We start from the raw sequence: 15,588 nt of genomic DNA on the forward strand, positions 1-15,588 counted from the left end.
TTTTCCTTCCCCATCTTAAAACTGGTTCAATACCCGGCGGCACAGGCTGGCTTGGGCCTCTTGGTATCCAACGTAACTGACTGCTCATCAGCCCAAGAGCAGCTGAACGCTGAGGGGCCCCTCCATCACCAGTAGACACACAATCACAGGTTCCTAGCCAGGTTATTACGAGTCATTCATCACCCGCACCTGCTTCGTGTTTCCCTGCTTTCAGCTTCGCTTCAACTTCAATACTTTTAAATCCCTGTACTTACCCATTTGTCTGTTCATTGCACTTCTTTTCAGCTTCTCCAACATGTCTCTTAGCATCGCCCCCCCCCCCCTTCCTCCCCCATTTCCCCAGCCTAGCTCCACCTCAGTGTGTGTCTGGCTCATGTGGGTCTATGCTTCATGAAACACAGTGCAAAATGTACTAATCAAAAGCTATTGACAGGCTTTGATGCTGCCCTGGTGTGCGCTTGGAAACATATTGTGCCTGCACCTTGACAGAACTGCAGCAGCCCCCCACCCAAAAAAAAAAAAAAAATCAAACTGGCCGTGTCCGTTGTTCTTTTGATTTGCTTTGCACATTGCTGCTGCTTCTTAATCGACGGATAGTGAATGTGAGGCGGAATTAAAATCCCTCCACAGAGGCAGATTCCCAGAGGCACGGGAGCAGGACAGATCAAAAGGCAAACGAGGAAATCCGCACAATCCATATCAACCACATATCATGTGGGGTTTGCCCTCCTGTGTAGGTACGTGCTGGCTGCACCATGGCAACCACAGCAATTGATTGGCACAGTGCAGGTCTTGTTATGTGGGATATTGGTTTTTTACTTGCTACCCTGGTCCCTTCATAGCATGCATTAGCTGAGGTTTCTCAGGTACCCAGCTGTCATGTATACTTACCCTCTATTTGGTTCTGGATGACTTTGAAGGACAGGAGATGGAGAGAGGTGAGGACAGCTGTGACAAAATGCTCAAGGTCTCTGAAATGGTGTTGAAACTATGAAAGCCTGGAGGAGAGCATGAGACTTGACTCCATTATCAAAAGCAGCCTTTATCAAACATGTTATGAAACCCTCAAGAACTGTGATTTTTGCTTATTACTCCTGTAATATTTATTATGTCTATTGAAGGTGATTTTTTATGCAGTGTTTCATTCTCATTGAAGTTTTTCTGTATTTTTTCCTCTGTTCTTTAATCTATTAGCATTGCTGCAAATTGCAATAAGCCAAATGGTCTTTATAAAATACCCAGTTGGCAATGGAAATTAGCATGGCGCTGTGAACTCCCAGTCTGTTCTATTAACAGATTATATGCTTCTCTATGGGTTGGGGGAATTCTCTAACTCTTCTGGCTTTATGAAACCCTTTCAGAACCAATGAGATAGCTAACTACTCATGTTACTATTTTGGAAATGTTAGTTTTTACCCAATAACAACAATAATCTGGAGTCACTGAAATAATGTTGGAAGTGATACAGTTTGTTTCTCTGTACGGGGGGGGGGGGGGGGGGGGGGGGGGATATGATACACTTGTCTCAGTGCTTCTGCCATTCCTGGAAACATTTCCTGTAGTCATCTTTTGTCACTGCGTCCAGAGCCTGTGTTTCTTCCTGGATTTCTTCCATGATGGCGAATCTTCTCCCTTTCTGTCCCAATTTTAGCTTCACCAAGCTGTAGGCGTACACTACCTAGAAGCAAATCTGTTAACTACACCCTAGTCCCGTGCTATCAATGGCTTCTGGGAATTTTTTTGTCCCCCCTTGTATTTCACATCTATTCACGTACAAATAAACCAAATATCAATCACTTAACCCTTTTCATCAGACATGTAGCGGCTGTTTTGTTTGGTTTTCACTCCCCTTACTTACAGGCTTTATGGAATAGTCACTACATATCATTATTATGTGTTAAGTGATCGGTGTTGTATATGCTCAAGGGTACTTCTCAGTGCCCTAGAATATATAGAATTTCTGGAGAATTAGAAATAGCTGTCTTTTTTCCTGTATATGCAGAGGTTTTTGAGGCACAGCAATGCATAATATATAATCTGTATATGAATGTGAAGAGGAGAATGTCAGTGCTTCAGAGATATAAGACCCGTGTTGACAGGACCCTCTGAGCCTTAAAGGAAAATACTGGTTCATTTGAACATGATGTATTTCCCATAAATGGGGCCATTGTGGCTCTATGTGACATGCTAATTTTGCTCTCTCCACCTCCGTTACAGAGATTCTGGCAACTCACAAAAAGATTTTCACACAAAACAACAATCATCTGAGCAAACTAATGAGACTCCTACATCTTATAAACATGATTTTTTTCAAGAATCACTTCAAATGTTTGTTTCTCAGTCTGAATGAAAGTAAACACAGAAAAGGGCCACCTGTAGCAGCCGTTATGGCTAACTACATAGGGAACTACATCGAGCGCAGCTTGCCAGCTAACTGAACCACCCACATATTCATCCACGTACATGTATGAGGCTGACTTTCACCGCAGTTAGACTGTAAGGAAGCTAAAAAAACAAAGTGAAATTACAGATTATCCTGTGTACTACTATGAGGATGATCGTGAGTCATTTTCACTTTGACTGGCCAACCATAATTATTTGAGTTGGAGTACACAGAGAGGAGCTAAAACAACTGAAAGAAGAAAAACAAAGAATGGAGGCAGAAAGGCAACAGGACTGTCAGGAAACTGGAGGTGTTCCTGTGGTCGCTGTGGTCACTGCCCTCCTCTTCTGACGAGTGAGGAGGAAAACTTTTGCTACAGAGAGGGACTTGTTGCTGTCAGACTCGGAAAATCTGACAGTAATCCTGGCTGTGTGACTACTACAAATGGATTTAGTGTTCATCAACACTGTTGTCCTGGAGACTGTTTCACCTCCACAAAATCAACTGGATGAAAAGAGCGAGGCTTGCTGGACCAAACGCTCAGTTCCACATGGTGAGAAAAATGCAATTACAACACGTAACTGTGGAGGTATTACAGTATGTAAGTCTCGATCAATCAATTGATAGTCCATGAAAACTGCACAGCGTGTATCTCATCATTTTATCCTTGCAACTTGGAAACTTGCAAGCATGAACCATTTTATTTATCTAAGTTACTACTTCTCTAGCATGAAGAGATGCTGAGCTATCCACAGCTTCAGACATAAACAAACCGATGCGCAAGTTGCCCTGGATGTAGTTCCCTTTGCATTTAGCCATAATGGCTACAGACAGCTAGTTTCTGTGTTGACTTTCGTTCAGACTCAGAAACTTCTAGCGAACTCTTGAAGCGATTCATGTAAAAATCATGTTTATTTGGACAGATGTAGGAGTCTCAGCAGCTTGAACCTATGATTGTTGTTTTGTGTGATAAACGTCTTTAAATGAATCACTGGAATCTCTATAATGAGAGCTGGAGAGAGCAAAATTAGCATGACAAATAGAGCCACAATAACCATATTTATGAGAAATACATCAGGTTAAAAAAAAAAACCCTGAATTTTCCTTTAAAACTTTCCAAACTTGTATTGATACTTAAGTAAAACCCAAGAAAAAAATATAAAGGATGGATTTTTTTCACTTTTCTTGTTTCAGTTAATGGTTCATATGTTTGAGTTGTAGCACTACAGTCACATTTGGTTGATGCATATGAGTAAAATGTTGCCTTTGAGGCTTAGAGGTACCTTAACGCTGTCGTTTTTCACCTAAAGTTGCTAACCTTTTGGCAAATCTTCACCATGAAAAGTCATGCTGCATGCAGGAGTTAAAATGTGGAGTTATAAGGAATGGTTTTTTTTTTTATGTGACTTCTTCATGGATTCATGGATGAAGTTAGTTGCCCTGATATCAGCATATACAGTATGTAAATGGGATCTGATCATAGTTTATCATAATCATAATCAATAATTTACAGTATGATATTTACAAGTGGACACAAACTGCACCAGGCACTCGAGGTTAAACACACACTTACCATATAAAGCCTCATGTGTCCCTTTACACAAGCAATAAAATATGCAGTAACTTTCACTGAATAAACAGATTTATTGACTACACTGCTGTTTCCTCCAGAATATATTTTTGTCTGTTTTCCTTGTCAGTCATGTTTCCAAGGAAATGTATGACCCCTCTTGACAAATACACAAAGAGCATGAAGCTTTAAACAGTACAGTATCCCCCTCAAGCATCATCTCCACACCTTCATTAAGTATGCACTTAAAAAAAAAAAAGCAGAAAGCAAATGAATATTGAAATGAATAATGTATGGTTTTTGCTTTTGGCTACAGCAAGATCTGAGTCAAACAGCCTTGCTCTCGCTGCAAGTTTCAAGGAACTGCAAATGTCAGTTATCTTGTTTTTTAATTTAAAATGTACGCCATAACTGTATGTTCTGCTTTTATTTATAAACATTATTAACACTGAAACAAAGGCAAAGACAGAGGGACATTTTGATTCAGGGTCATGTAAATAGTGTTGTTTTCCTCAAGGCATTTAAACCAATATTCAAACCCCGACACTGCAGACACATATTCAATATTTTGTGTTCTCTTGAGCTCTCGTGTACACAGCTCTGTCTCGGCAGTCAATGCACCACAAAGTTAGCATTCATTTGTTTAATCTAATTTCATTTTAAATACAATATATACAATACAACATTTGAAATGATACGGGTAAAAAAATATATGTCATCTTACAATACAGTACCATTTAGAGAACGATGGAAAGAAAAACAGACACTGAAACAACATCTTAACACACTCGCTCCACTTAACAATATACAGCACATGTCAACTCCGAACCTGTTGTAAGGTAGTATCTGTAGGCTTCTACATACAAACCCAATACAATTTCATTAGCAGAAGCTTAACAATAATTCATAGATCCTGACGTACAAAAGGAGTTGTTTTATCCACTGAAAATGCTTTTTGTTCATGCACTTTGTACATGCTCCACTGGAAGACAGCTCACATTTCAAATAACTCAGGACCCACATATCATATTCACATTCATCACTTGCTCTGATCTTCAGGCATTGGACCCTCAAGGCCGATATAATTAAACAAACTTACACAGTTACCTGCCTGCAAGTGATTTACAAACCTCTGCCCTTTTTCTCACAGAGATCTGCCGATGTTGTTAAGAGTTTTATTCCCGATGAATGAACAGCGAAGATGGCCATTTATAGCTGTGGGTGCTCGACAGAAGAACAGCTTTCCCTAAGTATTAACTGAAATGTATAACTGATCCTGTGGACACTGTTCACTCAAGGCCCTGTATGGATTGCGATTTCCAAACAGGCTGCCAATAGCAAAGAATGCTGCGCGCAGCAGTTTCCTGACATCCAGTTAAAGAATTTATGCGGCTTTTGTTGTTATCCCCAAGATGTAAATCTGTCCATAAATCTGCAGCATGCAGCTAGTTTTGGCTGGCATCTTATTTCAAATAAAGATCAGACAGCAATTTCTCCTCTAGAAATATCAGCCTCACAACGTGGTTGCTCTACTTGGGCATAAGACCTATCAAAGCCATCAATTACACTTGTAAAACAGCTAACTGCGCTACAGTGACATCATGTGTTTATAGCTCATAAGCAGATAATACTAGGCCGAGTTGGCACCACGATGTCCGTCTTAAAGAATACTACACGCGCAGCACAATGTAGATTGTGTTTCCGAGTATCATCCATTCAAACAAGATCCCCTCCAAGGAGCTGATCCATGCAGGTCACGGAATCATTCACCAAAATGAATAGCGACATTCCAAGAGAAATGCTGAGGAAAAACAATAAGCCATATTGTTGAGGTGGTGGGCATTCTAATTTCATTTCAGATAGCACATGGGGGATTTGCTGAGGAAGGATTTCGAGGTGGCGGTACAAGCCAATCTGTGAAAGGTCTCGATCTGTGACACTGAACAAGACCTTGAGGGAAAACATGGAACAGGTGGCTACTGCAACAATGGAACAAAGCTTCACAAAGCCGTCGCAGCATGCTTAATGACTATTTGCTTCCACCTCATGTTCCTAAAGAACCGTCAGTGTTATGTAAACATTTACCTCTTTATTGCATTGTTGAGTGATTTCTTCACACCGTTGCAATGAGACTAATCAGTCACCGAACATTGCTCGCAGACAGATTATAATTACTAGGAACATGGGGAATGACAAGGTTATTTTCAAAGCATGATTCTGATTTACTTTGAGCATCATGGTGATGATGTGTTAACATGTGTAGTATTAATTCTTGCCAATGTTATCTGCTGATAAACAAAAAGCAAGGTGGGGAATTTGAAAAGCATCTTCAAAAGGAAGCTCAAAGCAGCTTTATGACTGTAAGAACCGAGAGCAAAGATCACAGAGAGGCAACCATGTAGGAGCAGAAACATTGGAGCTGTGAGAGCGCAATGTTGGAGAAAGAACGAATTGAGATCCTATAGCTCCGGGGGAGATGTTGTTTTGCTGGTGTAGAGAGTGAGGCAAACACAGACCAATTTACTGGGGGAAAATTGTGCTGTGATGTAAAAAAAGAGAGCTAAGAGCAGACCTGGCCCATTCTTCACTGTGCAATCTAATCTCAGCTCTTGGAGAAGATGGGTGAAAACAAACATTGTTCTCCTGTCAGCAGCCCTGACAGAACATACAGTGCTAGTAAAAGAGCTCAGCCTACTCACACTCCCGCCTCAACCACAACCGAGAAGATGATTAAAGCGGGAGAGAATATTTAAAACTGAAAAAGTTAGGTGTGACATGATGAATATTCAAGGCAACAATGACCTCTGATACTTTCCTGGTGGGTTTTTCAAGGAGGAAAATAATTAAGGGCCAAATGGGGACATTTTCAGAGAGAAATCCCAGAGCTACACTTATGCAGTCTTAATATCAATCATGAAAAATGGTTGAAGACACAATAGCTTTAATTGGATGGTGTTTTCAAGGAGAACCTGTTCTTAAAAAATATTTTTTTACACTTCATAATCACTATCCTTTCCCCCAGTGTATAAATAATTTGTGGTTCATAACATATTAAAGTAAGAGTGGTCAATTATGGTAAATTTAACAACACTGAGTAAATCAGTAGTACAGTAAGCTGTTCCCTAAGTGAGATTTGTCTTCATTGCTCACTTCAAAAACATTCATAAATGAGTGGTTGTTTATATCATCCATAAATAACTTACAAATATGTCATCAAGGTAGGGATAGGTGATACGGTAAAAATAGATATAATGAATTTAAAAAGAAACTTCCTGACATTAATACCGATATATCACAATATGGTAAATTTATGGAAAAAAATGATGTAAAATGATGGATTTGATATTCACTGCAATGAAATGGTTCTCTGTTATGCAGACTAGAGACTGGACTAAACTGAATGTGTAAAACAAAACCTTCAATAATTGAATTTTTCATTTGAGTATAAGGCTGGTGTCATATCAATATTTTTCTTATTGTCAACAAATTCCATGAAAAGAACAAAACCAACAATGTGTTACTCCATCTCTCAATACTTTCTGTTATCTACCCTATACTGTAGTTTTTTTTTAGCAGATGTTAATCAAACAGCTGGAAATTGTGCATTTGTTTGGGACCATTTCCAGCTGTGGATAAATAGATATGCTCTAGTGAGTATTTATGCCTGCAGGAATGTGTATGTGGGACTGATGTGTATGTTCATGGTAATGAAAGCACATGTCACTTACTCAAGAGCAACAGTTTGGCTCATTGATGTGTCATGTGGTTTGGACAACAGTGGAGCTCAAGTTCAATCAAACAGTGGCCATTGGTTTAGTGGGATCATTTAATTGTTGGCTTTGGTCTTTTCATAGGATTTTGTGACAGTAAAAAAGACAATATATTGCCAGACTTATCCTTTAATTGGTAAACCAGATTTTTATAAAACAATATCACAATTATGATATGATACCACTTCAAGTCAATAAAAGATAGTATGGAATTATCGTCCAGCTCTATGTTATGGATGGCTATCAAAAGTTAAAATAAATGAAGGCCTATGAAACACTTAAGAGAACACACTTTCATGAATACTCTGAGGTCAGTTGAACAGTCCTTAAGAATGACTGGGAAGAGGCTCCACTAAGGTTACTTGCAGGTATAAAAAACTATAGATTGATTTGGCAATCAAAATGAGTATCAATAAATACATACAAAATGAATAAATAAACCTGGAAATACATACATTTGTAAATAATAATAATAATAAAAACCTTTGCCTCTATGACATACTAAGAGTCTTTGTGTATAGTCCTCATTGGCTGGGGGGTTGTGTAGTCCATAAACTTATACTTCTAATAATGAGCCATTCTTTCTGACTGGCTGTCACCACAATGCGCACACACTCAATGTCAAAGGCAATCTTGTGGTCTACATCTTGAACCTCGATGTTGCCGTTTTTAAACTCCCCTAATGTGATATATGAGGAACACTGTTTCCCTTTCTTAGTCCCGACTAGTTTTTCTCCTACTTCCAGAGCTCCGTGGTGAAGAATATCATTCTGTCGGTCGTCAGAACCAGTAGCAATCTTAATTTTACTAATTTTGGTGGATTTATTAAAGACTATGACAAAGAAGTCTCCAGTAGAAGGAGGCTTCCCCCAGAAGTATTCATCCACAGTGCTATAAGCCTTGGTGGCATCATAGTTTTCAAAGACGTTGATGTTTGTGTAAAGGCTGGCAGGAGGGTTGTCAGGAATGTCTATGGAGTCTTCCTCGAAGTCGTCGTCCTTCAGCTTGTTCTCTGCTCCTTTGTACGAGGAGTAGTAGCCCATGTGCTGGAACAGCGAGGGCTTGAAGCGGATCACGTCCTTCTGGGCCAGCAGACCCCTGAAGTGGATGAGGAGCCAGTCGCAGGGCATTTCCTGATAGAACATCAGGAGGAAATGAGCCAGACGTGGCAGGTCTCTGGAGTGGTACAGCTTCCCGATGTAGCCCAGCTTGGAGAACTCCAGCATCACCCAGTAGGAACCTTCTCGGGAGGTGATCACCTTCTTCAGCGCCGTCAGGAAGTTCCTGGAGCAGCGGACGTCGTCTTCTAGCATCATGTAGAAGTGAGAGAGGTTTGTGCAGAAGTTGAGGAGGAAAGCGTAGTCTACGTTCTGCTTAGAGCGGAAACGGACTCTGTCCTCTGGATCATTGTAGTTCCTTTTCAACCCATCCAGAGATGGATAGTATTCCTCCGGAGCCTGGATCACCAGGAGGCGTCCGGCTATGATGTGGTGGGCAAACTTCCTGGTGATTTCTTGCACCAGGTTCTCACACCAGACCAGGTCAAAGTCTGCCAGATGGACCACAACCACAATCTCTTTCATTTCCTCATAACTGGACTGATCAAAGATGGATTTGATCGTCTCCAGAAGGTAGTTCCCTCTTTTTCTTTTGACTGATGACAGTCCAATGGTGAGATACTCTGTGAACAAAAGTGAACATTTCATCATAGTGTAAACAGAAATGCTTGAAAATGATCAATTTTAAATATATTACAGAGATTAAATGATGGGTTGGAGAGCGAATTTTACTCAAGACTGTTCCTCAGAAAATAAACAAACTATATCTATCTGATTTATATATCTATATAAACTATAATTATATCATTTGAGTGTGATTGTTCATTTTTGATGTTGAGAATATTAATTTGACAAAATAATTGACTCATAGTTCGCTTACAGTCTTTTCCAGAGCTTTCAATCATATAATATGGTTGTCAATATTGACCGCCCCATTGGACTCATAGACAACCATCAGTTATTACGTGAACTCCATCAACTGATGAAGACCATGAGATATGGTTGAAAGCCCTGGAAAAAGCTAGTAGGTGAACCTTGAATTATTATTATTTTATCACTATATGTATTCTTTAAATATGTTTCCATCAGGAATATTCATGGTGACGTATATATATTTTTATGACCAACGTGTATGTTAAATATTTTGTGGCACAGACCACAAATTAGAGCTCAGTGCTCACTGTAGCTGAAAATGTCTCTGAAGGCAATAAAGACATAAATGTTTGGTGAATAAAACATGGTATACTTAAGAAGACTTCTGTGCTGTGTTTGATTTTAAGGTAAAAACGTCTCTGTGGAGTAGTTGCATTTTATGGCTCTGCTATAAATCCCAGACACAGATTTTAAGTTGTAGTTCTCAGTCCCAGCGTATGTTCACAATTATGACTTAACTCTCCCACACTCATGAAAATAGTCAGTGTAAATTCCTCTTTAAAGAAAATCTAAACTTACTCTTGCGGTTCAGCGGGGTTCCAGCGAGATAACGATACGTGACATTAATGGTTCCAGAGAAATTACTGAGGTCTCTGAAGGTGTGAACGTATCGTTCTGAGCTCGGCGGGTGGACTGACGTTTCCCTGAGCTGCCTTTTATCCTCTTCCTGCAATGTAACATGAAAAACACAGGATTACTTCACATTATGAACAATAGAGGAAAAAAAACACATGTATAAACAAGTTGTCATAGCCACTGTAGACAAGGGACAGGAAACCCATCTTGGAAATTTCAATTTCTTCTATGAATAATTCAAATGAGGTGAAACCAGACTTTTGTTTTCTTAAACTTGTTTCTAACATCCTGTGCAAACTTGACACAATCTGTGTTTTAATGTGGCTGAGTTAACCCTCGACGTTTGGAGACAAAAGGAATCTTAAAACCCCTCTAGGCAGTTTGCATAGCCAAGCAAATGGACTTGAGAACAGCGCCTGAGAGCTGAAAATGTGAACTACCTCTTCATAATTTAAATAACAAACACAGATAATGTACTGTGATAACCAAGTTTTGATGGCATCATGAATAAGAAATAAATCATCTGGATGACTTCAACTTGGGTCCATGTCATAAAAATTTAAACGTGTTTCCTTTAAAAACAAGCAATTATAAAAGGGACAACATGGGTGGAGTAAACAATTACAACAACACATTTGGTTTCAGAATCATATTTGGTCAAATTTGTTTTTCCAGACATTAAGTAGGAGCACAAACATTATAACTGAGTACTTCATCTAAATTTCTAATTTGGAAAATGTTCTCTAATAACACAAAGATGAATGTAATTCACATACACAACAGGATTTACTAACCAGCACGTAGCCGTCTTCAATGTAGAGGTTAAGGAAGAGGAGGAAGGTGATGAGGAAGCCGAGGAAGGGAATAGTGGAGCGTTTCCTCAGACACCTCATCTTGTCCAGGGATTTCCACACCAGCCTCATGCTGTACACGCTCGGATCTGCATAAGAACATGAGAAAAGACGCATTTATGCTTTGAATGTCGTCAGCCTGAGATGCTGCATGCGAATAATTTGCCTTTTTTATCAGGCAAGTGGGGGGAATTCATTGTAGGACTGTACAACCATATATGACGTGGATATCTCCGACTAGCATCATAATTATTCTTCAACAGACTTCTAATGATGTGTGATTGTGTGGTGCTTTTTCTCCTTTTCAGGGAAGGAGATGAACCAAATCAGATGAGAGAAAAACTAAAGGCACTGCAGGATATTGACCTGCTCAACAATTGATTACTGATGTGAATCAAATGTGCTTCTTTACTAATAACAATTATGCAAATATCCCCATTTGGTAGCTGTATTTGGAGTGGTATTTTAAGTTTAGTGATAAAGGCTGCTGCTGTGGTTGATGGCCAGCATTTCAATACATTCATATGCCACAATGGTAAGAAAAAAAAAAAAAGACGCTTCTGTCTGCTCTTATCAGCTGGCTTACTCTTCTTTGTTGTGAAAATGTGACTTTTTCTCTTTGTAGATTACAGGCGACCATCATTGAAGGGGAAAATTCAAAATCAATTGTCAAAACAGTTCATTTTATTTCAGATATGCAGTCCACGGCAGAAGAAGATAAAGGGGATAAAAGGTATAAGATGAGAAGAATAAGATCTACAAAAGAGTATGAAATGCATTCTTGTCTATAAATTATTTTAACAGTTACAAGGGCTGCAAATAATGATTATTTTCATTATCTTTTTGATTATCCTCACATTTGAGAGGCTAAAACCAGTATGTTTGATATTTTTCCTTGGTAAAGGACTTACGTGATTTATATAATATCGAAATTATTTTTTTTCTCCAATTGTTTCAGCACCTAATTTTTACAAATATGATACAGACACTAATGTAGTAGAAGAAAAGTTCTATTCAATATTGTTCCAGTTCCTCTGATTGACAATAGATAGTAATAGAAAGCCACAAATCTGAATCTCTGACACACAATTACACCTTGATGGTAGTCGTTGATGGAGGGTAAAGAGTAACTCTTTCTGTTAGTTTGCTGGTTCAGATGATCTTCCCTTCTGGTCACCAAACATTTTTAGATCCTTTAAAGGTGTTCTTAATTCAGTTTAAAACAACAGCAAAGGATTAGTATTATGAAGGCAGTGCACATGAAGACATGAGGAGCAGATGAGATGCCAGAGGATGTTTTTGTGGTTCTTTTCCTGTAAACAACTCATATTTCGATACTTGAATCAATTAAAGGTTTCCATAAATAACACTGGGTAACTGCAGTGTGCTTCTGAGTAGTGATAATGCAAGAGGTGGACACAATATCTGTCTGCAATTGAATGCAATCCATTTCCATTTCTACAAGCAATATTACCTTTAAGAAGCATATAATATTCAATTTGAGAGTCAGAGATGTGCAGACTCAGCTTTAAGCTTATTTTTGAGAGAGTAGTTTATGATATATGAGATATATAAGAATGTATTAGTGCATGTACATTTTATTTTACTCTCATCTCATGTAGGTAAAATATATGAGGGGACAAAATTATGGGTAAATGATACAACCTTATAAAATCCACTAAAAAACAGAACAAACTACAGGCTTAAAAAATAAACACCTCCTTATTCCAGTCTCAACAACACCTCACAAAAGTGATATTTGCAAGTTGCAAGTTCTTTTGTAAAGATATTCACAATAATGTGTCCAACTTGTATCCATATAGGCTGTCATACGCAAAGGACAGAAGCTAATAAATGTGGAGTGTTTCCCTAACACAGATAAAACAAAGAAATCACAAAGCAATGACACCAGCTTAACTAATTAATATATGAAGACACATAAAAGCAGCAATGAAAGCCATACCATACCGGTGTACAGCCTTCAGCTAGAGTGTGAGCATGTATCAGGTTCAGTCACAACAGGGTTGGCGACTTCTCATAGTAACTGTGACAACTGAGACTGACTGTGAGAGAAAAAGCCCCCTTCACAGCAGCAGCAGAAGTCACAGTCTATAGATGTAACAATGGCGTTGGTCTTTCTTTGCCAGCAATTAGGCATCAGCATGTGCTTTTGTTCCACTGCTGCAAAACCTCTGAGATGCCTAAAAGAATACAAACTAGCTCTAAGCTCAGTTCAATGACCACACACGCATCGATCACTCGCACTAGGAGTCAGCCTCACCTGGGATTCGGCTAGTCAATACCTCTTTGTGCACACTTGAAAACTGAATTTAACATATCCATCTGCTTTGCCTTGTTCTTTGTAATTTGCAGCTCGGTGTGGTTTAAGCAGGCGGGCAATTATCAGTAATTACAAATATTTAGAGATTTTTTCCCTGCTCACACTCTACAACAAAACAAATAACCATACTGTCAGAACAAATCTGCTTTACATGTCAACCGGTTGATGGCTACAATTTTATATCAACTATGTGAATTATAAATTTAAAGAAATTATATATCATATTAACCATGAATTCTTAAAAATAAAGATGTTGTTCTAATGCTATTCTTAAACAAAAGGTGCACAGGTTACTTTTTTATAAATGTTGGCAGCACAGGAATTAAGAAAAGCATCAGTATGAACTTGTTGGGTTAGATTACATTGCTTCAGATTCCTCTGAAAAAAATGTGTTGCAAAGAGAAAAGAAGTAAAGAAAAACAAACAAACGAGCTACAGTGCGTTCCATTTCATTGCCTGTGTCTAACATACAAAAATACATACAGTACAGCCAGTCTTAGTTTAACCCTCACAGTATCTCCCATTTTCAAGCTAGCTGCACTTTACACTTGGCCGAATGAGAGCCCATCCTCTGATTTAACAGATTGATGGACTGAGGAATGAATGAGCAGCCTGTTAACTCTAACCTGTGGGATTCTATATCTTCTATTACTGTAGATGGTAAAAGCTGATTTTCCCCAGAAACATAAAACACGACAAGTAAACTGAAGCAATGCTACCAGCTATAACATTAATCTGGTATCTGCAGTCTGAAATCTTATTGGTTAATACAGTGTTTCACCCATAACCTTTCACCATATTTGTAACATTACTGACAATCTAGCTTTAATGCATGTTTGTGCAGCTTGATTGATAAAGACGCTGCAATGTCAGGAATGTGCTGTGGTGTCATGACATAAAAATTCTAATATGTATTTCCACCCATTTTTGTAGCACTAGATTCTGCTAGAGCAGAATATGTTGCATTGTCTCCATTGTATGCATGGCATGTCTCCAGTAAATTGCAGAGTTCTGCTGGAGAAAGCTGAGTGCAGCATGATGATGAGAAGAATCATTAGGGCCTTTCGGTAGGAATCTCAGCTGATGGCTGAGAGTCCTCCTGACACCACAGCTCAGGTATCTTGTGCTTCTCAGCGCCAGCCTCATCTTCTGTAGTGAGAACCCGCAGCCGCTATTTCCTTTTTGCACAAACAAGCTACGTAGAGACGCCTGACCTACAATTAAACGAGATGGAACTCTTTGCATAATCCAGCGGGAGAGCTGCAATTAAACAACTTTTTTGTTTCATGTTGGGGGAGAGCTGATCTCTTAGATTGGAGTCTTGGGTGTCTATCCTGATGATAGAAGACAAAGTGAAGCGCCTCTCCAATTTCAATAATTCAGTACGGGCTCAGAGCAGGAAGAGGATGAGATGCTCATTCTGCCAAAGGCACAGCTGGTAAACATGTTCACTTCTCCTACCCCAGATTTAGCTGTGACTGAGATGCACGGCAGCTAACACCTAAAACAATGTCACCCCCATCTCCAGCCCACTATATGTTCTTGGAATATGCTATAATTATATACAGTATATGGATGTTAGGATAAATTCACTGCAAGCATTCATCAACAAGAGGGAGGCATTTGTGTGTTCATTCTTGTGGCATGAATCCAGAGTGCGGCTGCAGCAGTGAAATGGACTAAGTGTGTTTTAATGGGTGTGTCATCCTGGCAGTCACACACTCCCTCAGATGTCCCCAGCACCATTTCAGTACACAGCACACTTCCAGCAGGCTGGGGCTGTTAAATATCCATTATGCACTGTGTGTGTGAACTGGACCAAATAAACCACAACACTGCCTCTCTGCTCGCTTATGCCCAGCAGCACGCTCTGCACTTAACTCATATCAACTGTCTGTTCCCAACTCTCTTTGAAAACCGTGCTCTCGGTAAGAGGTTAAATCCTGTTAGACTGACATAAAAGCAGCTTGGTGGTAACAAAACTGTGACAACAGCTGAGTGTACAAGCAAAAAGGACCTCAGAAAATTCAACTATTTCTAGATTTTCATTCTTGTGGTTAAATGTTCATTTTGATCAAGATTTCTCAAACCTAACAATTTTTAAAT

The 15,588-nt window shown here is 39.2% G+C and overlaps 1 protein-coding gene across 1 annotated transcript in view; it reads right to left on the reverse strand.

The window, feature by feature from the left end:
* Positions 1 to 4,173: 4,173 nt before the first annotated feature.
* Positions 4,174 to 15,588, reverse strand: part of mgat4c (mgat4 family member C) — a 108,096-nt gene continuing 96,681 nt past the window's right edge. Inside the window, exons 5-7 of the mRNA XM_067590607.1 lie at positions 11,085 to 11,230; positions 10,234 to 10,381; positions 4,174 to 9,404 (exon numbers count right to left, since the gene is read on the reverse strand). Of these exons, the coding sequence (XP_067446708.1) occupies positions 8,248 to 9,404; positions 10,234 to 10,381; positions 11,085 to 11,213 (1,434 nt within the window). The 5' untranslated portion in view covers positions 11,214 to 11,230 and the 3' untranslated portion in view covers positions 4,174 to 8,247. The remainder of the gene's footprint in view (positions 9,405 to 10,233; positions 10,382 to 11,084; positions 11,231 to 15,588) is intronic.

The sequence above is a fragment of the Thunnus thynnus genome, chromosome 5 (assembly GCF_963924715.1).
Source record: "Thunnus thynnus chromosome 5, fThuThy2.1, whole genome shotgun sequence".
In the NCBI taxonomy this organism is placed as follows: Eukaryota; Metazoa; Chordata; class Actinopteri; order Scombriformes; family Scombridae; genus Thunnus; species Thunnus thynnus.